General features: G+C 43.6%; 2 protein-coding genes across 2 annotated transcripts; one reads left to right on the top strand and one right to left on the bottom strand.

The window, feature by feature from the left end:
* The first annotated feature begins 7,028 nt into the window (after window positions 1–7,028).
* On the top strand, window positions 7,029–13,279 carry fam131c (family with sequence similarity 131 member C). The gene is made up of 6 exons (XM_084680214.1): window positions 7,029–7,170; window positions 8,937–9,001; window positions 9,396–9,486; window positions 10,688–10,897; window positions 11,167–11,265; window positions 11,424–13,279. Exons 1-6 carry the CDS (start codon window positions 7,140–7,142, stop codon window positions 11,687–11,689), a joined length of 762 nt encoding a protein of 253 aa, XP_084536340.1. The 5' UTR covers window positions 7,029–7,139; the 3' UTR covers window positions 11,690–13,279.
* A 38-nt stretch (window positions 13,280–13,317) lies between these two features.
* clcnk (chloride voltage-gated channel K) lies at window positions 13,318–21,080 on the bottom strand. Its single transcript, XM_084679080.1, has 19 exons — window positions 20,927–21,080; window positions 20,256–20,387; window positions 19,911–20,039; window positions 19,607–19,746; window positions 19,371–19,448; window positions 19,151–19,226; window positions 18,418–18,543; window positions 18,025–18,109; window positions 17,262–17,363; window positions 16,836–16,920; window positions 16,569–16,733; window positions 16,166–16,235; window positions 15,916–16,011; window positions 15,445–15,661; window positions 14,903–15,036; window positions 14,391–14,461; window positions 14,215–14,292; window positions 14,017–14,103; window positions 13,318–13,588 (listed from the first exon to the last, which is right to left on the bottom strand). The coding sequence occupies exons 1-19, from the start codon at window positions 21,078–21,080 to the stop codon at window positions 13,550–13,552; spliced, it is 2,064 nt and encodes a 687-aa protein (XP_084535206.1). The 3' UTR covers window positions 13,318–13,549.
* Between the last annotated feature and the right edge of the window lie 3,215 nt (window positions 21,081–24,295).

The following is a 24,295-nucleotide window of genomic DNA, read 5'->3' as shown; positions in this document are numbered from 1 at the left end:
AGCAAGACCAGACCTGCCAGGCCCATTATTTTTCACCAAACCCTGTCCTAATCTCTTACTAGATTACCTAGTGTTGGGAGAGCCATTAATTTGACGCCCTCCATTTTGAATTTATCATCCATGTTTGACCGATGTCTGTAACAAAGCCTTTAATGCATTCCACTGATAGGAGTGTATACGAATAGGAGTGTATGAAAATAGGAATGTCAATATTTGGATAGTGAATTAATCTGTCAGCCAAGTTTGACCTACAAAGAACAAACAGTCAAAGAGGGAAAAAGTACACGCATCCTTCATTCAAGTAAAGGACAGATACTGATTTAAAAAAGAGACTGGTAAAAGTTTTAGTAGCCTACTGACTACACTTTTTCACTTAAGTTACAGTAAAGAAGTATTGGCTCTGACATATTTCAGTAAAAAGTAGTCATTACAACTACTGTTTTAGTGCCACGGTATGGTTTTGTGTAAATATACAGTGTATTGCTTCAAGCCATTTGTCATAATGATAGCTGGCTATTTGCACAAGCACGATTTTACATAATCCATAGGTACGTAGCTGCTTGCTACCGGAAGTTGTTGACCTATGGGTCAAAAAGATTTGCAAGTGTAAAACTGAATTTGTATATAGATTTGTATCTTCAAAACCATATTTTTCATGCGCAAAGAAGATGTGTATCTTTGAAACTTGATTTTCCAAAGGGCAGCCAACTCTCACTCATTGGCCGTGAAACACCAGTCCACATGCCCTCACAGCACACCTTGTATTTCTCACGCTGAGAAGGTTGGTTTGTACACAGCAAAAATGTGGTTGGCCCCACCAAATTTCACTCCAAAATCTCAATTTGGTAGCCCTGAAAGCTATAATATAATGTATTTAATTATTGTCAGCTTGCTTGCTAGTCGTTAATGTCATCGTATAAATAATCAACACTAGTCAGTATTGGTTCCCTGTGGATGATGTAACATGGATTTCGAAGTTAGGCTACTAACATAAATCTAGAAATGGGAGAGATCGACCTGCTCACATTCCATGCAAAAAAGTGAGAAGCCGCACAATCCGAGTGTAGGTATAAGAGAGCAATACCTATGGGTTTACATAACCTGTTAGGCCCAATATGTCCCGGATAAATACAAGACAGTTAGCTCCCCTAGTCACACTGTAACATCATATTAGTACATACAAAAAGACACTGTAGACACTCGCCAGGAATTATTTTTGACGCCGACTATTTCTCCCTCATATGGCCATGGTTGATCAGGAATGTCTCCATTCTCAGTCATGTCGACATGGTTAAGTCCTTCTGTCTCATCCATAAATCCATGCCACCAAATACAGATTAAAACAACAGTAACAAGCCTGGTTTTAAAATGTATGAAGTAAAAAGTACAGATATTTGTGTAAAAATGTAAGGACTGAAATTCAAAGGTTGTCAGAAAAATCATCAGTAATATAGGCCTACTGATTCCAGAGAAGTCTTCTTAAGCACAGTAACAACTTATTTGTACTTTGTTACTTCAACAGTACAGGTGGACACAATATGGGAACTTGGGAGACGTTATTTCTTTTCCTTATTTTTTTCGTCCTTGACTTTTGCATTGTGTGTGTTTTATGTGTCTTTGAGGTGAGTAGGATGCCTAGAAATAGTCATGGCTTTGTGTGAAGCACAAACCAAGAAAGTGCTCTGCACTTTTTCCATCCTTTTCTGCCCGTGTCTCATATGTGGTGAAAACATTTCTTTCCCAGAAGGAAAAACAAGAATGAACCACATTAAACAATTTCATTGCTAAATGTGTGCATCCATGTTTGTATGCAAGTAAAGTCATATCAGGATGTAAGCAATTGTAAACGAAGTCATGCAGAAAGCAGTATCATGCAACTTGTGTGGAAGAGACTCAAAGAGAGAGAGTGGAAAAAAGAGAGAGAGACAGGGAAAGTCATGGAGAGAGCGATACTTAGAGAGCCAGAGAGCCCCAAAGCATGTGTATCTGCACCATCCAGGGCTTAGTTGTAGGCCGCAATAGCATGTTTGGTGATTGTGTTGAAGGCTGTGAGTCGATGCCTGGTACTTGAGCCCTCCCCTGTGTAGTATTCTGTGTAGCGGCTGCGGATTCCGTTTTTTGAGCTTTCATCCTTTCCAGTGGCTTTTAAGATGTCTCTGGTCTTTAAGATAATGTCCATGTAGAAAGAGTAACTAACCGTGCTTCTAAGGCCATGCTGCCGTTCATGCACTGTTGTGTACTTCTCTTTTTGTTCTGGGTAGCTCACATTTTCATGTGCGGATTTGAAACCTCTGTGGAATTTACATCCCTGCTAATTTTAGAGATGGGTTCCTGACCAAAAACACATCCTCCAATTTCTGTCTAAATTGGTCGTCCGTCTCTCTGCTCCCCCCACTCTCTCTCTCTCTCTCTCTCTCTCTCTCTCTCTCTCTCTCTTTCTCTCTCTTTCTCTCTCTTTCTCTCTCTTTTTTCTTTGTCTCATTTTCTATTTTTTCTGTCTCGTTCTCTCTTTTTTCTGTTTCATTCTCTCGTTCTTTCTTTCTCTCCACTCTCTCTCTCTCTCTCTCTTTCTCATTCGTTCTCTCTCTTTTTCTCTGTCTCATTCTCTTTCCCTCTCAACCTCCATCTAGCTCAGCCTCCCACTTTTAAAATAATTCTCTCGCCTAATTGAATTTTCCAGGTTTTATTGCAGTCTCACTCCAGAAACTCACTCCTTTGAAGCAGATCTCGTCGATGTTGTTGATATTGCTTTTGATGGTTCAAAATGTATAAACAAACTTGTTCATTGAAGTAAATATCTGGCCCAAAACATTATTGTGTAAATAAAAACAGCTTTTTCAAGATGAACATTTGCGGGAAACATTAACAACATAACTTATTGAAAGATAACTCTCAATGATTACACATTTTTAACGCAGTGCAGATCAGATTGATCAAATTCCAGTTTCCTTTTAAAAACTGTAACACAGTCCTTCTGGCTAGGTGTCTGATCTTTGTGAACCTACTTCGAACTCAGGCCTCACATTTTTTACGTATATGCTCCTAATGTCTGTGGATTCTACTACACTGGATTACTGGGGTAATATGTCACTAAAGAAAGTCAAACTTGTGCAGGCTGATCAGATACACAAAGAATATATTACCCCGTTTCCATGGAGACAGGCTGTGTACTGACATTTCCCCTCAAGTCACTGTGTCAGCTCTCTCTGTGGGGCTCTATATTTCACAGAATAATTCTGGGCTCAAGATTTTATTTAGCCTATTTTGTTGAATATAATGTAATCACGGGGTAGGCAGTTGTTCTGTTTGACATGTACTTCTCTTCAGAGGGGGATTTAGTTCCATAAAAACGTCTAGCTTCCAATTTTCGCTTTTAACTATACAGCGTGGGTGGGATGGATTCTTAAATGCATGTTCATACTGTATGTGCCATACGTTCTTTTTACCTTTCAATTTGAATAAATATTAAGCTGCTAAAGCCTACTATAGACTCTTGAGTTAAACCTCCTTTGGGAATATGAAACCTCAACAAAACGTCTTATGGCCAAAACACTAAAACACAGAAACTTCTCAAACTCGTTGCATTTTTCTTGGCCCCACAGTTTCACCCAGCATGTTGTCTTTTTCAAACTTTATAGCCTTTTTTCTTTTTTCTTTTTTTTTTAACCCTGCTATTCTTTGTCTCTTGCCCACCCTCGCCCCCCTCCCTATTCCCCCCCTGTCTACATGTGTTTTGGAGGCCATTAATCGTTCCCGGCTCAACGTGAACCCCAGCAGATAATTACAGTCATTAAACCAATTAGGGAGCGCATGGAGGGGAGGGCTGGTCTGGCCCTGAGGCCTCCCAGTCCCCTCAGCCAGGATCGGGACGGCCGGCGCTGTCAAGGTGGTCCTCAAGCTCCTCTCTGGCATCACTTTCAACCCACCAGAGGCAGAAATTACTTCAGCCCAGTTTTGGATTAATGCAATTTCCTGTCAGAGCCGCCTCGGATGGACCTTGCCAACTTAGCTGCAGGCGAAAGAGCACTCCCTCCGCTTCACCCCCACCCTCCCCCGCCCTCCCCCACCCTCTCCCCACCCCGCTAAACTCCCATAGGACAAGGCTGCCATTTAGCTTTGTGTCATCCACATGTGTCGTGTGGAGCCCAGAAGGCCAGACGGAGGGAGACGGAGGGATGAGGAGAGCGTGGCGAGAAGGGGGGAAAGGAAAGCGGTCATGCGACTCTTGAGTTCATATTATCATTTCACTGCTCCGGGCATGGGAGTTCACGGGGCTTTAAGACATGGTGTGCACAGGCAACATTGATCCTGAGCCACTGAAACAAACGGGAAGAAATCATTCAGTAACAGTCCACAAAACCCCCGAATGTCCCTCACACTTCCGTGGAAGTTCTCGTATGGTTAGCTGGACTGGATCACTTTCTGTACCCGTCTTTGTTTCATGGACCTGTTCCCGGTGTTCTCATGTTGTTGTATTTGGCTCTTGTGTGTGTGAACTATGCCTAGGACAAGCTCCACAGGTCCTTAAAGGACAATATTATGAATCTTGAGTTTTAGTTTGCTCAGATTGAACTCCTGCAGTTTATTCAGTGCATTAAACGTACAAATGTAGCACTTTCAGTAATTGACCAAGCAATCGATACATAGACAAGAGACATTTGTTTATGTGTTTTCCACACATCCACTGTTTTAAAACTAAAAACTTGAATCTCCCGCTGTTTTAATAATTTGTATATATGCTAAATAAATAGTTTATGAAGGGAAACGGTGCCACTTGTGGCAATAGAAACAATGGTACATTTGATGATTCAATGAGGAAAACAAATTACATGTTTTACTTGAACACCTCACTGTGTTCACAGATCTCCCTGTATAGAACACACAAACTCCCGTTTAATAAGATCTTGGATTAAGCACAATATAGATTTGTTTGTGTCATCCTTGGCTACAGAACCAGGTAAAAACAAACAGAAGAGAGGAACTTGGGAAGTCCCTCAGCGATAACAAGCTCCAATAGAATGTAGGAACCAGAATTGAGAATCGCTATTTATCTACTCTCCTTGGGAGTGGGCTTACAGAAGAAATGAGGTCAAGGCAGGTTATGGGATTTTAGGGAGGGAACGTGAGCAGCGTTGAGGACTGAGAAGCAGAACGCTCTCTAGGGATGTCACTTAACGTCCCCTCAGGATTAAAGAAGAGTCTGTATTCTCCTCCAGTATCTGGTTTTTCTTATGTTTATCTTCTATAAACTCAGCTTTGATCACTTAAGGATGTGTTTCAGTACACGTGTTATTTGTTATTTTTCATTAGATCTGGGATACATTGAATGTCCATCATTTACAACTTTTATGTTAGCCATAAGCATTCGTGTTTTGGCCTTCGTCCTTAAAATAACAAAATCTTGGAAACTTATAACAATTGAGTTAAATTGCTTAGATGTCAAAACGTTGTGCTTTAACCATGATACCACAAGAGGTCAGGCTGCACCCAACTGCACGGATTCTCCTGTTCCACATACACTCATGATCGACCTCTCAACACTCTTCACCAGAGCTTCAGTTTTGTCATCACAGCACCACCAAGTATGATTTTTCTTAGTTGAAAGCGCGTACATCAACAGAAGGAAATTTGCAGCATTTGTTAAAATGATCTAAACTAATCACACTAGCTTCCCACATTAGCTTCGTCACATTAGCTTCCCTAGCACAGGAAAAGCTTGAAAGTGTGGAACAGGGGGGTTGCCATAGGAACAGGATTTTCCCGGTGACAAAGATTTGGTCGTTGCAGGGGATGATGTCACTGGAACACTGTTAAGATTGTGTTAGTCTTGAGAGGGTCTGAGACACACGAGGACTTTATAGTCATTGTGTGCGTGTATATATATATAGGTCACCTTATTAGCTATATGTACAGTAGGCTATAAGCTTTACCAAACCGTTAATGGAAATCAGTGGAGCACATGATTAAAATAGCAAAGATGTAATCACAAAGACCAAATTCACCTGGAACTCAAAATCAGGCTTGGTAGTCCTTTGCTTAAAACAATTCATACCTAATGGGCTTTTGGTACATTCATTTTCTGACAAACAATTAATGACAGTCCACACTCTAATTTTGACATTGTTAAAGATAACATGATACAATCTCCCTCACAGCACCCCTCCCTCTGTTTGTGAAGAACCAATGTTCCAGGCCAATGTCTGTCTGCGTGGATGGGCAGTGTCAAGTGAGGTCCTAAACTCTTAAGTCTACAGAAGATAAAAGTAAACTAACTCATAACCCAGACTGTAACTGGGACGATCCACAATGTTTACCATCCTCTCACTGGTGGGAGAACAGAGAGGAGGAACCGTGTTCTAGATCCTCTCCTGCAGGACCTCCAGGGGTCGTTTGTTGAAGCAATAATTATATCTTGACGCTCTGAGCACCATGCCCCTCAGCAACAGTTGGGTGTCCCTGTCCAGCGAGAGAGAGAAAGAGACAGCTAAAAAGAGAAAGAGAGAATAACGAGGGAGAGAGAGAAAGAGGGAGAGAGAGAGTGTAGGGGAGAGAGAGGGAGAGTGTAGGGGAGAGAGAGGGAGAGAGAGAGGGAGAGAGGGGGAGAGAGAGGGAGAGTGTAGGGAGGAGAGAGGGAGAGTGTAGGGGAGAGAGAGGGAGAGTGTAGGGGAGAGAGAGGGAGAGAGAGAGGGAGAGTGTAGGGGAGAGAGAGGGAGAGTGAGTAAGGCAGAGAGGAGAGTTGCAGAGGGGTGGAGACTGAATCGTCAGCAAACGGTCACACTTACATTTCCCCTTTTCCCACCATCTCTCTCTTTCTCCTTCACTCTCCTTTGCCTCCTCTCTACTTCAAAGTCTCTCTCTCTCACACCCTTTCTGTCTTTCCCCTCCCTCTCTGTCTATCCCCCTCTCTCTCTAACTCTATCTATCTCTCTTTCTCACCTCCAGTTCCGGAGATGGAAGGCAGTGGTAGAGAATTCAGCGAAGGGAAAGAGACAGTTCTTACATTCCTTCTTACAGTGCTTTACTTTTAACTCTCTTTCTCTCTTTGCTTATCTTTTTACTATTTTTTTTCTCCCTGAATCCATCTCTCTTTCCCTTTACCACGATGGTCAACAGATAACTGACTGGCTGTCTCGTTTACCATGGGCGCATGCCTCTGCAGAGGTCACAAAGGTCAGTCGTACTGTCCGTCCTTCTGTCTGTACTACTGTTGTCTCTGTCCGTCCGTCCCTTCATCACTCTCTCTGTCTCTCAGCTCATCCCACCATCCAGTTGTTTGTCCTTTCAAAACATTGTTACCTCAAACAAATGTTTACCTCAAACAAATGTTTTAGGTACTTGGATCCTTTTGGGGGATCTTACGACCGAGTTGTACATTTTATTCTTCGCATCGGGATGTTGTTTAAAGGAGTTTTTTACATATCGGAGAGATCATCAGATACATGTATGTGCGAATAGCTCTCAACTGGATGACAAGCACCAAGTCATAGTCTCAGTCCCATTTAACAATCTCAGAAAACCTCAAAGTGATTGTCAGGTTTACACCAGTTCAACACAACCAGACAGTAAAAAAAAAAACGAATGTGCATTTAGTACACAGGTTTACTTTAATTCACAGTTTTGTTTTACTTGCTTTTCCAGTTTGTAAAATATTACAAAATACAGTAATACATGTTGATAAAAAGCTGGACACAAGCTGGACATTATTTTTTTCTTTTGCTCTGAATGAGTGTTGAAGTCTGTGTGGAAACTGTTGTATGAAGAACCGGAAACACAGCAGAACCTTCAGTTGTTCCAGACAGGAGCAAGAGAGAGAAAAAGACAGAGTTAATTTGTGCTTGAGTGTGTGTGTGCGTGTGTGTGTGTGTGTGTGTGTCTGGAGATGGGGACAGAGGAGGGCTGTCCAGTGACAGCAAAGGGACATCAATACATGTCTCTCTCCATCCATTTCCCCCCTGGCCTCAGGTGCTCCTAATTTCTGAGGGGATGAGGGTGTGTGTATGTGCTCGTGTGCATGTCTGTGTGGATGGCTGTAATGGAGAGAGGCAGGAGGGGGGGGGGGGGGCAGTTTTGTACATCACATGCCCCACCTTCCAGGGTGTTATTCCCTATTGCTGAAGGTGGGGATTCTGTTTTAACCTCATAAGGACGGAGGATTGGATGGAGAATGTGACTCCCTCATAATGAAGCCTGCTGATGCTGGCGGAGATATCGCCCCTTGGTCCAATAAGATGGATTTGTAAATCCTTGATCCAGAGGGGGCTGTCTATAATTGTGTGTCCGTCTGTGTGTGCGTATCTGTGTGTGTGTGCGTGTGGCGTGGGCTGTTTATTAACGTGTGTCTCTACGTGTGAGTGTCTGTATGTTCTCTTGTGTAATTTAGTGTGTGTGTGTCAATGTGACTGAGGTAAATGGAAGGGGATCACTCCCAGTCTGTTTCTCTCATGTTTCCATAGCGACAGCCAACAGTCATGACAACATCTCCCAGGGGTTACCCAATGTGTGTGTGTGTGTGTCCAGTTTCTTCATTAGCTTAACTGATTCCACCAGCACCTTAGAGAAAGGTCTTGGACCACATTAATTAATATATTTTATGTCATTGTTGATTTAGTCAATAAACCAGTGAACAGGGGCCTGAGAACACTGTGTTGTACAGGGCAGCTTGTATATTAATGAATTTGAATTCATTGCAGTAAGCCCGCCTTTTGTTCATTCGAATCATCATTAATTATCTCTCTTTCTCTCTATTCCTCTCTCTTATTCTCTTTTTCATCCATTATGTATGAGGCTTGACCCTGGCCTTTCAAAGTAGCTATGTTGAACTTCAGAGGCTCTGGCCCTGCCAATAAGTACACACACACACATGCACAAATCTCCTAAAATCCAGCTACACTTTGCTTCCAAACATAATACCGCTGCGTGTGTTTGGTCCTCTACAGAGCTCCACAGTGCCCCCCAGCACCCCATGGTGGTACTGCAGTCTGAGGGGGAGCCAACAGACAAGGTCTGTTCTCAGCCAGAAAAATGCAATGTTTTGTTTGCAGAAATCTAAAGTCCTGTTTGGTAGATACTTCAGAAAGCCACTGAGATTCTGTATCTGATTGTTTTCGGTTGTGTGTGTGTGTGCGAGTGATTCATTATTATTACAATGTCTATAAATTCAATTCCATGTTCGTTGTTAGATTCACTTCAGCTTGTGTTAGTGGGCACACCTGCAGGAGCTGGGGTGAATTAGTGTTTTTTGGGCTTGGGGCGTAATGACTGTACTCATGTGTGCAAATGTATGTATTTTTGCATCTGTGTGTTTTTTGTGTTTGCGGTGCAAAACTCAACCCTACTTTTTACTCATCATTTTACAGTATAGCTCTCTGACCCGTTGATTGGTTGTGTTCTTTTAGGATGACCCCCAGCCGTCCAATGGCAGCATGGCAGACAAGAAGAGCAACAGTGGCTATGACATTGGGGAACTGGCCACCTCATCTCTGCTGGGTGAGGCCCATGTTGTTGTTATCTGCGCTCTGTTTTATTTATGAATCATTCATGTGGGGGGGGGGGGGGGGAATAAAACAAGCTGTCTCCACAGGAGATGGCTAATGTAATTTTCCTTGTTGTGGTGCATCTTATCATCATCATAGTCCTCATCATCTCTGTCTCTCTTTCCCTTTGTCTCTGTGTCTGTCTCTCTCTCCCCCTCTCTCTTCTCCCTCCCTCTCTTTCCATTTCCCTCTGTGTCTGTCTCCGTCTCTCTCCTTCTCTCTCTCTCTCTATCTCCCTCCCTCCCTCTCTCTCTCTCTCTCTCTCTCTCTCTCTCTCTCTCTCTCTCTTTCTCTCTCTTTCTCTCTCTCTCTCTATCTCCCTCCCTCCCTCCCTCTCTCTCTCTCTCTCTCTCTCTCTCTCTCTCTCTCTCTTTCTCTCTCTCTCTCTCTCTCTCTCTCTCTCTCCCTCTCCCTCTCTCTCTCCCTCTCTCTATTTGTCCTACACATGTTTACAGACGCACACAGTACTCAATCAGAAAACATGCATTTACTATTTTAAACACATACACACACACAATTTTCTGGATAATCTGTCCCTTCCTGCCTGATTAGTTCTGAACTTCTAACGTTGGTCTTCAACCTTCATTTCTCAAGCGAACCTCTCTTCTGTAAGTTAATTATTAGACTAATGTGTGAATGAAAGTGTCCAAGGAAAGAAGCTTTTAATCCCGACAGAGTAATTATAAAATTGATCAAAAACCAATGAATATATTAGTGACAGAGTGTGTGCTGGAGAACTAGGAAAAGGTAGGCCGATTTTCTCACTGGTAAAGACATTCTTATATTGGTAATTCTCTTTCAAAAACAACTTAAATTTGCTCTGCAATAAAATTATAACAATATTTGCAGTTCTTAGAATATCGAAATTATGCCTTAAAAATGGTCACTGTGGCCAACTGGTTGTGTAGATACTGTATGTAGTTGTGGTGTTTTGGCAGATTCAAATAAAACAGTGAGCTGTGTCTTTTTGTTGTGGTGATGCAGACATGTAAAAGATGAGTAAATGTCATTTCCTTCAAGCATGTGATTGTTCCCTGCAGTTTTCTTATTTTATCGAGCTGAATCTATTTCTTACCTGTAAATGTTATTTCTCTCTTTATTTATCCTTATTCTCAAAATCGTCCTCCCTTTCTACATCTCTCCTTCTCACTCAGGTCTGGTTGCCACAATAAAGGAGCACATCACCAAGCCCACAGCCATGGCCCAGGGTCGTGTGGCTCACCTCATCGAGTGGAAGGGCTGGGGGGGAGGGGGGGAGGGAGGGGGCGGAGGGGGCTGGGGGAGGGCGGGACTAGGGCTGCAGGAGGATGAGCAGCTCTACTCCGAAATGACCGACGAGATCAAGGAAGCCCGCTTCGCCGCAGGTGAGTAGGGGGAGGGATGCGTCTTGAGGGAAGAATCGCGGGAGGTTCCCTCTAGACTTCAATTGACTTTCTGATGATGACTCGACTTTTGATTTCGTCCTCTGTGTTTAAAACCTTTCTGCGGAGCGATACAAAAAAAAGACATGGGTGGTCCAAGTCCTGAAAACAGAACCCAGTGTCCTCGATATTTATTTCAATGGAGAGGACAGCAGGTGGTTGTCTACATGAAGAAGCTCCAGAATAAATCGGCGTTTACTTTTCATTCACAGGAGTGGCTCAGCAGTTCGCTCTGGCGGAGGCTTCCATGAATATGTGGTCCAACCACGATGGTTCAGACCATCCCTGCACGAGCTCGGACCTTTTACATGGTACGCTAGCCTGCAAAACATTCGGAACCGCTCTGAATGTATCAAGTTGTGATCCAGTGCATCCAGCGTCTTTTTTGGGGGGTTTATTAATTTCGCCTAATTTTAGTTTTATCTTTCCTCCTCTCACTGTTGAATGGTTCTCCATTTGTTGTCCGCAGACACGAACAGACACTTCCTGTCTCACTTCCTGTTGGACGGTGGCAGTGTCGGAGTCCCTCAGCATCTGTACAGCATCCATGCCCAGGCCAACAACTACCATGGCACTCTGGGGCCCCCTCAGCCAGCCTCCTCCATCTCCCCCATGTCCGCCTCCCAGCCAGACAGTGAGCGCCCCCTGGTGGCTGGGGGGACTGTTGCGGCAGGGGCCACAGTTCGCCATGTGGACAGCAGCTCCTTATCTGAGGACGAGGTGTTTTACAACTAGATTCTGGTCAGTTGAGAAGAGGAGGCATTTGTAGAGCAGTTTCTAACTTGATGATGTCATAGTCTTTGAAAGCACACACAATGGGAGGCCTTTACTTTTGGACCAGTGACTGATGGTCAAAAAGCCATGTTGTACGACACATGAACACTCGGAAAAGTATTTTTGAAAGTGAGTTTCCTGGGGAGGTTCCACAATGTCATTGGTTGACAGCTATGGAACCCTTATTGACTAACTGTTAAAATCTATGTTTTTATAAATCGCCAAAACGATATCTAGATCCACCTGTAGCCTTTGTATGTATTGAACGTACGGCAGCAGACATCTCTTCAAGTTGTGTGAAGGACAGAACAGTACATGGAAGGTCGCCATTCCATTTTGTGCATTGAGTATGTTGTGATACAGATTGTACTTCTATTTGTATGTTACTCTAGGTTTAATTTTTCATATCGGATTACAGTCTTAAAAAAATTGACACGCTCAAACAACAGAAAAGGTACATTGAAATGTAAAAATATATATATTTTAAATCGGTCTATTTGGAGTCTCCTTTTCCTGACTGAGATAGTTAAGAGAGAAAGAGGAGCGGAGGAGAGAAAGTGCGCACCCAATTATCTGCCTGAGTCTCAGCTATGATTAGCCATTATTCACACATCTCCGCCAGGGAGGCGGAGGGGGGCAGAGGGAGAGGGGCAGAGATGCAGGAAAGTCAGAGATGTGGGTACGTGTTTGCTGATATTTTGTACGTGAGAGTGAGTGAAGAAAATAGTGATTTTGTGTGTGTGTCTGCGCATGTGTAGCCTTTTGTGTTTGAGGGAGGGAGACGAAAAGAGAGAGACAGAGACAGAGACAGAGAGAGTGAAAGAGAGAGAGAAAGAAAGAAAAAAATGGTGTCCTGAGAGAGTGAGATAAAAGGAGAATGGTGGCGAATATTAGTGCTATCTTGTCCCACATTCTTTTAATAGAAGTTTACACAATCTGAACCATTTGTTGTGTCTCACATGAAGGCCTGCTATTGTTACCCCATTACAGCACTGAATGGAGACAAAGTGGAGGCCATAAGATAACGAGGACAAAGGAAGTGACAGGGATAATATGATCTCATTCAGAAAACAAATGTGTTTCCACAGAACAATCTCCTAATTGGAATATTAATAGGAGATCGACAGCAACAAATAGGGTAGCTGTCCTGCTCACGGTGGAAAATCACACACAATGGAAGCGAGACTAACACAGGGAAGAAAGCTAGACAGTGGCTTCAAACAATAGCCATGTTCTTTCAAAGGTTGGGAAAATCGGTCAGGGCATTGGTGCTGATGGTTGAAAACGACAAGCAATTATAGATAATGAAATTTTGTTTACCTAATGACAATGCACTTTAGTAATGTGTATGTGTTCTGTGGGGCATCATTCTGGCAGCCCTGTGAATTATTTCACTCTCACACGCCTTGCCAAAGACAACTGAGAAAGGTCATCGGTCCAGCTTAGCAGATCTTCTTTGTATTAGATCTGCTTTCAGATCACTGACCTTTAATCTAACATTTTATGACATCAGGACTTTCTGTGATGAATATTAAACATTTCAAAAAACAATATCTTCCCTTCAGGAAATGCGTGAGAGATGTGAGAGATGTCTGTGGTTTATTTAATGAGCCAATCCAACACCCATGGCTGGCTAAAGGTTTACGTAATTATAAGAAGTGCTTCATCAAGAAGCTCTAATAGATGTTTATCACATGGCCCTGAAGCCAAATTACTGCTGGCTGGAGGAAACAATCTTGTCATCTCAGAATGAGGATGAATTAGAAACAACGTGTCATTATTACAGTTGATATTAGTCGGTCTCCTGGGCTCACAAATGAGTTAGATGTCCTTGGCCAAGTTTTCCATTATTCTTTTCATCTGTGAAAGTAAAAGGAGAGAGATCAAGAGATAGAGAGAGGGATGCATTCAAACAACAAAATCACAACAAACCAATACAACAAATAGACTGTAACATGCAATCTTTTTTAAGCTTAATTAAAAAAGCATACCCTTCTGACTCTTGAATTGACAGTATTGTCTCCTGGGAATACTCTTGTATTACCCTTTCAAATCACTTTAAGGTTCACCACCTTTCCATTACCAGCAACCCCCGATTAACATACTGAAGCAAGGTCATTACCTCAAATCGCACACACAAAATCCATAAAGGTCCTCATAGTATTTAAAAATCAAAATTCAGGTAACAATCCAAAATGACACGTATTATTATTTCTTCGGCCAGGGTTGAAGTTAGAGCATGTGATGTTTCATGTGCAGTGTGTTGCCCGTGTCACATGTTACCACACCTCCAGCCATGTGATGACTCCAACCAGCCTCCCTCTCTCAGTCACGTACAAGATCTCTGCACACATCACACTCATGACGCCGTGAGCCTGACACAGGGGAGGAGACAACACACAACACCGGTTGCATGTGATCAGTCACAGAGTCATTTGACAAATAAACTGTCAGGTAAAGGAAATCCACACTCCCATTTCGTTTACCTCCACAATTGTGGTGTCATTGGAGATCTGGAGAGAAGGTGATTTGATGGAACAGACGTCCTCCAGTGATTTCAAAACCTGGAGAATCGCAAATCGGAGGCACAGGTACGATGGTGTATGTGGGTGAGAAAGGACAGCACGTTAAATGTTCTCCCCCGAAAAGTGTCTCGTCTTACGTTATCTTTGGTGTGGGAGAGAAACACCTGCAGGTCTGACCGTTTCACTGACCCCAGGAGAACCGGTGAGTCTGAGAAGACAGCAAGGAACAGGTGAGACAGCGACAGCCTCATTTCACTGACTGAAGCAGACCTACAAGCCGAGAGTGTCATAAACTCTCAAGTGAATTATGCTGCCATAGGAAACATGCCACTCTGTCAAATAAAAGATATGCTAATTCATTCAATTCAGTAAGACTGCTGTGACAGGTCTCATCTGGCAGAATTGTTTTCACCCGATTCTTTCACTCAAGGGAACATTTTGTCTCTCAATAGTACAGGGTCATTGTGGATGTTGAACGCTTTGAGACCTTACAATGTTTTCTTTCTTGTATTTCTTTGACAATGCTTGCTGTGAGGTTAGGGAAGTGCTTGTCGTTTATTGCTGAAGTAGGAGCGAACAATACTAGCAAGGCAGCAAGAGCCCCTTCACAAGGTGAGTCCAATCTAGCAGAACTTTGTAGTGCTCTCACCCAGTGATTCCACCACAGCAACCTCCGGGTCTGTGTAAGTGTTGAGGACCTGCTCAACCTCCCTGGGCCCAGCGCCCCTATGAAGCAAGGCCCATCGAGGGCACAGAACCTGTCCCAGGCAGACAGACGAAATCCTGAGGGGTAGGAGGGGGGAGGTCAGATGGCTGAGCGGTTAGGGAGTCGGGCTATTAATCAGAAGGTTGTTGGTTCGATTCCCGGCTGACTACCAAATGACGTTGTGTCCTTGGGCAAGGCACTTCACCCTACTTGCCTCGGGGGGAATGTCCCTGTACCTACTTTAGGTCGCTCTGGATAAGAGTGTATGCTAAATGACTAAATGTAAATGTAAGAAGCAGAGTAGAGCCATAACACATCACGTAACATGAAAACAACTTATGCAAGCCAGATATAGTCTCCCAGTCATCAAGTCTGACCTACTGGTAGCACACTAGAGAAAACACCTTCTCAAAAGCGAGCAGAGAAGTGTTCACGAACAGTTGCCTTGCTTATTTTAATTGGGTGTCGGTTTTAATCAGGCTCACTTGGGGCAGGCTCTGAGTAAGGAGGGGAGGTGCGGGAGCTTCTTGGAGAGGGAAATGGCGTCGTAAAAAGATGGCCTCTTCCCGGAGCGAGACAGAGCGTTGGATATGAGGGTGGCCAGGATGACGGGGACGGCGTGGGAGGACTGGCCCGTCATCTCCAGAGCCACGAGAGCGGGCGACAGAGTGTGAGTGACCGCTCCTGACATGGCCGCTGCACCTGAGGCAGGGAAAAGAGGCACTTTAGTGCATGTTGAGTCCCTCATAGCACAACAAATGAGGCGTCTTTTATGCATTGCTTCCCCCATGACAGGACGGAAGAGGCACTTCACAACATCCACATGCATCAAGACGAGCAACGCCTTAAACTCTGCCTTGACTTTGTTAACTTATGTCAACTTAGGCATCCCCATTACTGTTGCTTTTTGATGCGTTTTTGAAAGCCTGTTATGTAACAACAGTCGGTTGGTTTACCAGCGAGAGCGTAGCCGCCGGGGTTGATGGGACTCCCACCCTGTTCTGAGATGACGTGAGCCAGCGTTTCTCCAACCAGACGGCCCAGCGCAGCACCTGAGGCACAGCGGCAGGGGCAGGGGCAGGGAGGCGTGTCAGGTCATGTCCCGTTCAGAGTCAAGAGTCGATTGATTTTGATGATAATTGCAAGTGGTCGCAATGAGTGAAACGTGTGAAAAAGGTGTATTGTTTTTGGCGTGTTCCCTCTCACCGTAGACAAATACAGGCATGAAGTAGCCAGCGGGGATGGGTAAGGTGCAAGCCAAGACAAGCATCCACAGCTGAATATGAATGAGACTGGGAGTCAGATGTTGCCAAAGTGCCTGTCTGCATTGTTACTTGAGTTAGCGAGTAATCATTGTGAATCTGTTTGTATTAAGATATTTCTCAGAATCAATTCCCCCCCACAGAGGAAACAATCATAAAAATCATATAAATTTACATTTCCCATTTGCATTAGTGTGCTTAGATCCGGAATATGGTGATATGTGATGTTGTGATCTTTCTATTGCATTTGCCACGTTGCTAAAGCACGAGTGTTCAAACCCGGATAATGCTATGTGCTCTCATCACCCAATTAGTAGGACAGAATTACGTGCAGGAACATTCCATACCTTCATCACCAGAAAGCACACCAGAGTAGCATGGACTGGAATCCCTGTTGGGCTCCACTCTGACCAAGGACTCAACTCTGACCCCAGCTCCAGTGATGCATTGTGGGATTTGGAGTCCCATCGCCTGCTGTCCAGTAAAGAAGAGAGGAGCTCCTTCATAGTGTACTGTTGCAGAGAGACAGAGAACACGTCTTTAAGGCCCAGCTCAGAAGATACAGAGGCAATCCTTCAAAATATTCAATGGAAAAGTGTTTTAAAGTGTGTCACCTTGGAAGCCATGTATTGACCTGCAGAGTGAGGGAATGTGATGGAGGACAGGAGAAACACCAGCATGGCTGAGTAAAGGGCTTTCCTGGATAGAGGGTCGTGCGTGTAGAAGGAGACAAACACACAATGACATGACATCATCTCCCTTTTGTAGAGACGCTGGACTGTCGTTTTGTTTGTTTGTGTGTTTGTTTTAATGTGTTTCTATAGTCCTATGTTCTGTGCTGTGCCACAAATTGCCTCTCAGAAGGCATTACAGTGCCCTTCCAGACTTTACTGCTTGTCATCACAAGCACGTCCAACAGAACAAACTGTATACAATGTACCTAGAGCAGTAAGCAATCGAAGTTATTAGCGTCAAACAATACGAGGCAGGCTTGAATCACTCAGTCACAAAACAGTGCTTGGTCGGGAAACAGGTCTCACTCTGTCGTCAACATCTTTGCGAGGACTCTGTTGGTTTTGACGAGGCGGAGGATGGAGCGGTGGCAGAAGAGGTAGACACAGCTGGCAGCTCCGCACAGCAGTCTTAGAGCAGGACAGAGCCGACACACAGATACACACTGAGAAGCAGGGTATTTATAGACCTGGCAGCCATGGGCCATCGGAAGTCATTACTGGAAGAGCATACAATGTCACAATGGAAACAAAAGCCTTTTTTTAAAAGCAAAGTGGCAACAGGATGGAGACGGGAACAGGGGGGGGGGGGGGGGGGGGGGGGGGGGGGGGTTGGTAGATGTAGATCTATGGGAGCTTTTGATGGGAGTCAGATGGCTGAGTGGTGAGGGAGTCGGGCTAGTAATCCAAAGGTTGCCGGATTGATTCCCCGCCGTGTAAAATTATGTTGTGTTCTTGGGAAAGGCACTTCACCCTACTTGCCTCGGGGGGAATGTCCCTGTATTTACTGTAAGTCGCTCTGGCTAAGAATGTCTGCTAAATGACTAAATGTAAATGTTTGAAATCAATTTGAGAGAATATCAAAATAGAACACGTACAGAAGCAGAAAACACAATATCTACACGCTGCAGCAACAACACACTTAGAAATGACACGCTACAAAATCACACATACAAATGACACACAGATATTTGGATTATGGGATTGTGGATGGTATATTTATCTGGCCAAATGATTTTAAACCCTGTCCAACACATCCAAGGTTCTGCAATGTTGAGATAAGCTGTCTTACCCCACTGTAGAAAAGGCCAGGATCTCAAGTGGATAAAACGGCTTGTCATCGGAGAAGCTGGTTTTAAACAAGGGCTGAACAGTATCTGGAGGCAAAAGAATGAAACACAATCAGATCCCAAATCACTTTACCATGTATGTATGTCTGCTGGCCTTAGATAATCAAATCTGCATTTTGCTTTCTACAATATCTAGATTGAATTCCGAGAAAATCCAATCATCCCTCGACCCTCTCAGTCCTTGCCCGGTGGTCCAGGAACTCTTCATTGGGAACAGCACAAACAGATCTTTAGAACACTTGTTCTATTAGAATAAATATGTTTCAAGGGTACTTAACCCCTGGCCAGTAGCTGTTCCCCGGATCACCCAACGGGTGGCGAGAGAGAGCTGTTACCTCCCTCCCCGCTCCACACGGCGAGGAGGCGGAAGGTCACGGCTCCGCACGCCGCGGCGAAGAATCCCGGGCAGTAGTCCCTCAGAGGAAAGTGAGAAGACATCACCTCCACACTGAACAGCACACCTTGGAGAGAAGGAGGAGAGGGGGAAGAGGAGCATGGGAGAGACGATATGTGGCAAGATTTACATTTAGTCATTTAGCAGACGCTCTTATCCAGAGCGACTTACAGTAAATACAGCGACATTCCCCCCGAGGCAAGTAGGGTGAAGTGCCTTGCCCAAGGACACAATGTCATTTTGCACAGGAATTGATTTGGCAACCTTCAGATTACTAGTCCGATTCCCTAACCGCTCAGCCATCTGACTCCCTGTTATAAGACGATATAGAGGAGTGGCGTGGAGGAGGGAAAAAGAGAAAAAGAAATCGAAGACGGGGTTACGGGAGGCCAAGGGAGTTAGAGACGAGATAGGGTGGAGTATCTAAAGATTAAGAAATAGAATAGAGCGGTAGGGAGGGATCGGATGGGCAGTGAGGAATACAGAGAGAGGGAGAGAGAGAGAAAGGGATAGCAAGGAGAGAGGAAGCAAGCGAGGGAAAGTGCAAAATCAATTTCACGAGTGAGAGACGGACAGATAAAATGACAATATGTATTTAAATGGGGTACACTGAAATGATGGGGCTCTTTGATTGACAGGGCATATGCGTCAGAGGAAGGTATAGCCTTACACACCACTAATGGGAGTCCCAAAGCAGCTAGCTACCCCAACTGCAGAAGCAACTGCCAGCATGGCCCTCGCTGGTCTCTCCTAAAACAACAAGGAGAGGACGCAGGTTGAATTTGGGCGCTCATAAATTGTTTATTTAACAGGAAAAATCACCATTCCAACTTATCTTTTGTTTACAATGGACAAAGGGATTATAAAGGGACAAAGAAATGTGATATTACGTACCTCTTTTTTTCCACTGAGGAGAGTGGCTAGACGATTCAGATATGCTCCTAACATGGTTGCTAGATGAACAAACGGGCCCTGAAATTAAACCAGACCAATTTTCTTCTATCGTTCATGATGCTAAGAACTCATCTCAAACAATAGAAACTGAAAGATAAGGAGAGAGATACACGAAGAGAGATTTACAATGAGACAGGCGGTGATTCAGAGGTGTTAAAGCAGGGCAAATAGCCTACCACTTTCCCCAGGAACACTGAAGTACCAGCTGCCAAGGTGCAGATGAGACCCACAACCTTGACAAACAGGTTGGTCACAGATAAGTAATGAGGCATCTCCACACCTGACAGCATTGTTCGCACCTCAGGAACCCCAGAACCTGGAACAAACAGAGGTAGAAAACAGAAGAAAATAACTCCCACAAAATGCCAATGTGGCTTTTCAAGAAGCTTTTTCTACTTGTGAGGACAACGTGTTGTTTGTGAGGATGTCCACCCCCTCGCCCCCCTGCCCGCTGTGAAACGTGGTCCTGCTTCGTCCTACCTGCTGAAAATGGGCAGATGTTGTGTGTGAAGGAGGAGGAGAGAGCACACAGAGAGACGGGGTACAGGGTCCAGCAAAGAAACTGAAGCAGCATGTGGCCCTCTAGTTTCACATACAGCCACTGGTGAGCTAAAGGGATGAAAAGAGTAAAAAATAAAAACAACATTATTTCATCAGGTAAACTTATATAGTACCAGTCAAAAGTTTGGACACATGGGAAAATGTGTCCAAATTTTTGACTGGTACTGTACATGAATGTATGTACGTGCGTGTGTGTATGCATGTGTGTGGGGCACTTCTGTGTGTGTATATGTGTGTATATGTGTGTGTGTGAGCCAGTCTAACCTCGCAGCAGCTTGGCCACACTAAGATCCATGAGGAAACTGAGGAAAGATGCCAGGACTCCCAGAGCAGCGAAGCAGTACCACTCCATTCCCCCCAGCAGGCCCAGCCCACGCCTCACCCACACCAGGCTCTCTGGACACCCCAGAACACAACAAAATGGGCACTCCTGCCAAAATCCTGTAACCTGGAGCTGGTAAGGACAGCCACTGTTTATACCAGGGGGGTCTCCAAATCCGGTCCTCGAGGGCCGCTGTCCTGCACGTTTTAGATGTTTCCTTGCTCCAACACACCTGATTCAATCAAATGGGTTGTTATAACGACCATTCATTAGAATCAGGTGAGCTGGATCAGGGAAACATCTAAAACATGCAGGACAGCGGCCCTCGAGGATCGGATTTGGACAACTCCTGGTTTATACGATTCATGCAAAAAGACTTGACGGAGGAAAGACATGTAATATGGCAGGACAGTGTGCTGGGCACACGGCCTGGAGAGAATACATAAAGGTGTCTGACCAAGCCTGCTTTTGTCGAAGCCACAATGGGCCAGGCACATACACAGACTGTACATTTATGCCACACAAAAGATATAAAGATTTCTTTGAAAGCTTGTCCGATATAACGAATGCGTTAGCATCAACCACCAGTAAAGACGTTTGACTTTTATCTGACCTTTGACCAAGGAGCGGGATCGTTGCCATGGTTTCCATGGATTTGCAAGGAGAAGAGCCTCATTGTGTTGTTCTCCTGTTTGATTTTCTGTCTCTTTGTCCTTTAGGCAGCCCTCCTCGACTTTGCTTGTAAAGTCTAGATGTTGGTTTGTCATTTCAGAACTCCAACAAAGTAAATGTAGACAGGATCCAATCAAAGGTTTTCATAATAAGCCACTCAGATTCAATTCAAAGATTGAGTTAACCTTCTGTAAAAACTTACCTTTCCTCACTGTGGTCTGTTTGGCCTCTAAGTGTTTTCTTCACCAAGCAGACCGAAGGTGATTTTGCATAACTGTTGTGCAGTGGTCACAGTTGGAAAATCACAGAGTTGTTCAAGAGAATGCCCTTCATCTGTTTTTGCTGCAAGGGTGATTCATTAATTTCATTTTTCCTGTAATTCTGACGGCTTTTTATGTTTTCATTTGTTGGTCTTTTTAACTTGGAGGTTTCACATCATTTGTAATTAGAATTATCAAGTACTATTCGATATGTTTGAAAGATAATTTCTACAAAGCCAAAAGTATTACATTTGTACACTGTGAGTTTGATAGATTTTATAACAGTACAATGTGCCTCAGCCGAATACATATAATGCAATGTGTTTCTTTCTGGTCTGTCCATGAAGTCAGGAGCTTAGCTGCTACTTGTACAAAAGGCTTGTTTTCAGCGTTTTCAGACAGACCGGATAGAAAGAGCCAACAGTATCACCTCATTTTTGAAAACCTGTGACTTCGGTTGACCCTTAGATCCAAACTAATATCCTATATTACTCCTCTTACATCATACGTACGTGAGACTTGATGACTATGACTCATTTTGTAGTTCCTAGAACCATGACCAGCTTTCAGCCTCAGGCTCTGGAAAACTTCCCACAGGATCTGAAGGCAGTGGAATTAATTACCGTTTAAACCTACAAGACAGTGAACCTCACTTTCAGTCTTTAGCTAAGAATTGATCACGGGTTACGCATTTTCGAAAATGTTTCTATTTGTTCTCTCTTCTTAAATCTGTATTCACGGCTGAAATTAATTTTAGTTTCTTATTAATTTATGCATTTTATGAATTTATGTTTTCATTTTAAATTGTATCTGATGGTGAAGCAAGCCCCAATATTGTCGATAATGATAAACATAGAAATTGAAGAATAACAATGCAATGTTTATTATGTTATTCTGTGTCATGTTCATATCCCAACTGTCAGCTTTTTGATTGTTTTGGCTTGTCTGCTAGTTAGGATTTAGTGAAATTGGTTAGTAAAATACAATGAGGTTTGAGTGTTTTTAATACAGATATAAATGGAATCCCACAACTATGACCTTCAGTAAGGTTGTCTGTGGACATTAAAGGCTGTTGCTTAAAAGCCCCCTAGATCTCGAAAGTCTCTTTCAACATGAAAGTATGCACAAGAAATACTTCGAAAGCCTTTGTAAAAAGGTTTGGTTTCATTACACCCGTCGACGGCTTTGAAATTGTGATGGGATACAAATTATAATTCCTTGTCATTTTTTGTTGAAGGTGAAACTCATCACAGGTGCACACACACAAACGCTATCTCAAACACACACACACAGTTAATGTTTATCATTTTGTTTTCTCCCTTGGTTAACAATCTCTTCTGGTTTCAATTAACACGTATATTTGTGTTATTTTATATCTATGAATACTCTGTGCTGCGAATCTCACACAAACCCAATCAGTTTCAACTTTCAACTTGTTTCCATGGAAACAGCACACCGATGTGAATGTAAATACAAATTGGGTTCTATCATGAACAATCGATTTGGTCTGATGCGAATCACAGTCCGACCTTTATCGATAAGTCTTAGTTGGGAAAACAGGGCGGGAGGGTTTAATGAAAACATCTTCGAATTCTACTTTGTTAAAAACAGAATACGCACAATGAATATCCCCGTAGATGTGACATAAGAGTTGACCTCACAGTAAAAAATATTGTTCATGTAATCTTTTATCAATTAACACTGGGGTAACCCTAACCATTTGCATTAGGTACAGAGCTCAGAGAACATGATATTTGTGAGGATTTGATGTTGTCTTCCTGCCTTCCTCCACCCAGAAACCCATCACAGTGGAGCAGACAGATGGAGCACATCATGTAACATGGCATACGAAGCAAACATTGCCACATGGCCAGTACTAGGAGGGGTATTAGTGTTTAAGTGTTGTGTGTGTTTGTGTGTTTGTGTGAGCAGCAAGTGTGCTTGAGCCCTTGTGCATATGATTGTGTGTACTGTGTGCATCATGGTTCAATCCCACTATCTTAAACCCCTGTTGTCTGGAATGTGCCTCTGTCCATATTAAGCCAAGCTACATGCACTTGTGCTGGTCAGAGCAAATGGCGCCTGTAACCCCTTGCAGAGGTGACTCAATGTCACTGATAGAGACAGGGATTACTGGTACACTGTGTATTGGATTCATTTTTAATGTGTTAACACAGCTTCACACAAGTTCACACACATATACACACACACACACACACACACACAAACACACAGACACACACACATGCACACTGTCTTTAGTTCTTCTCACTGCTGACCTTTATCTGCCCATTTCTTTTCCCAAATCGGCCCACGCTTCTCTTTATCTTCATGTCTCTCTCTCTCCCTCCTCTCTCTCTCTCTTACTCTATCTTTATGTCTCTCTCCCCTCTCTCGCTCTCTTACTCTATCTTTCTAGAATAGAAGTTTACTCAGACAGCTCTCTGGGCTGCTGACGGGGGCTCTGCTGTCTGTCAAGAAGCTGGCGAGTTGCTGGGCTGGATTTAGACGATTAGCAGAGGACTTTTCTGATTGTACAGATAGCGTGGAATAGGATGTGTCACCCTGTGCTGCGTCATTGGACACCCCTTATTCCATCCTGGAAGTGAAAAAGAAAGCAGTTTATCTGTGAATTGTACAATAAAAATTGTGGTGTCATGGTACACTGTTGGTTTATCGTGTGGCATCATCACCAGATGACTATCTTTGACTATGAGCTCATGAATACTGACAAGAGAACATTCTACATGGATGCTCTGTCCTGGCTATGGGTATTATTAGACATGGGATTCTCACAACCAATGTCATCGACCGCCAGGTCAAACCATAATCGTCTGACCAACAGCCTAGTTTCAAGTCAGATTCTTTCCATGTTGAAGATTCTATCGAAGATGTGTTTTTAGAGATTAAACGGATCCTGTTGTAATGTTGATTTATTGAAGGCAAATCATTCTTTTCCATTTGTACTTTTACAAAATAATGATAATTATTGTTTAGCAAACAGGGAGGATAAAAACAGAGAGAGAGGAAAAAAGGTGAAAATCTTTTTC

This window comes from Hypomesus nipponensis, chromosome 18 (genome assembly GCF_054491055.1).
Source record: "Hypomesus nipponensis isolate SF chromosome 18, ASM5449105v1, whole genome shotgun sequence".
Lineage (NCBI taxonomy): Eukaryota > Metazoa > Chordata > Actinopteri > Osmeriformes > Osmeridae > Hypomesus > Hypomesus nipponensis.
This window is presented reverse-complemented; position numbering and strand designations above follow the sequence as displayed.

What these genes read in the sequence shown, in the direction of transcription:
- clcnk (XM_084679080.1), bottom strand. Translation starts at nt 21,080, where the DNA reads ATGACAAACCAACATCTAGACTTTACAAGCAAAGTCGAGGAGGGCTGC. An exon ending in TCCTCAGTGGAAAAAAAGAG is followed by an intron (nt 19,227 to 19,370) that starts GTACGTAATATC and finishes TTGTTGTTTTAG; the next exon opens with GAGAGACCAGCGAGGGCCAT. An exon ending in GAGTCATCACATGGCTGGAG is followed by an intron (nt 13,589 to 14,016) that starts GTGTGGTAACAT and finishes TTACTTTCACAG; the next exon opens with ATGAAAAGAATAATGGAAAA.
- fam131c (XM_084680214.1), top strand. Translation starts at nt 7,140, where the DNA reads ATGGGCGCATGCCTCTGCAGAGGTCACAAAG. An exon ending in AGGGGGAGCCAACAGACAAG is followed by an intron (nt 9,002 to 9,395) that starts GTCTGTTCTCAG and finishes GTGTTCTTTTAG; the next exon opens with GATGACCCCCAGCCGTCCAA. An exon ending in GGAAGCCCGCTTCGCCGCAG is followed by an intron (nt 10,898 to 11,166) that starts GTGAGTAGGGGG and finishes TTTCATTCACAG; the next exon opens with GAGTGGCTCAGCAGTTCGCT.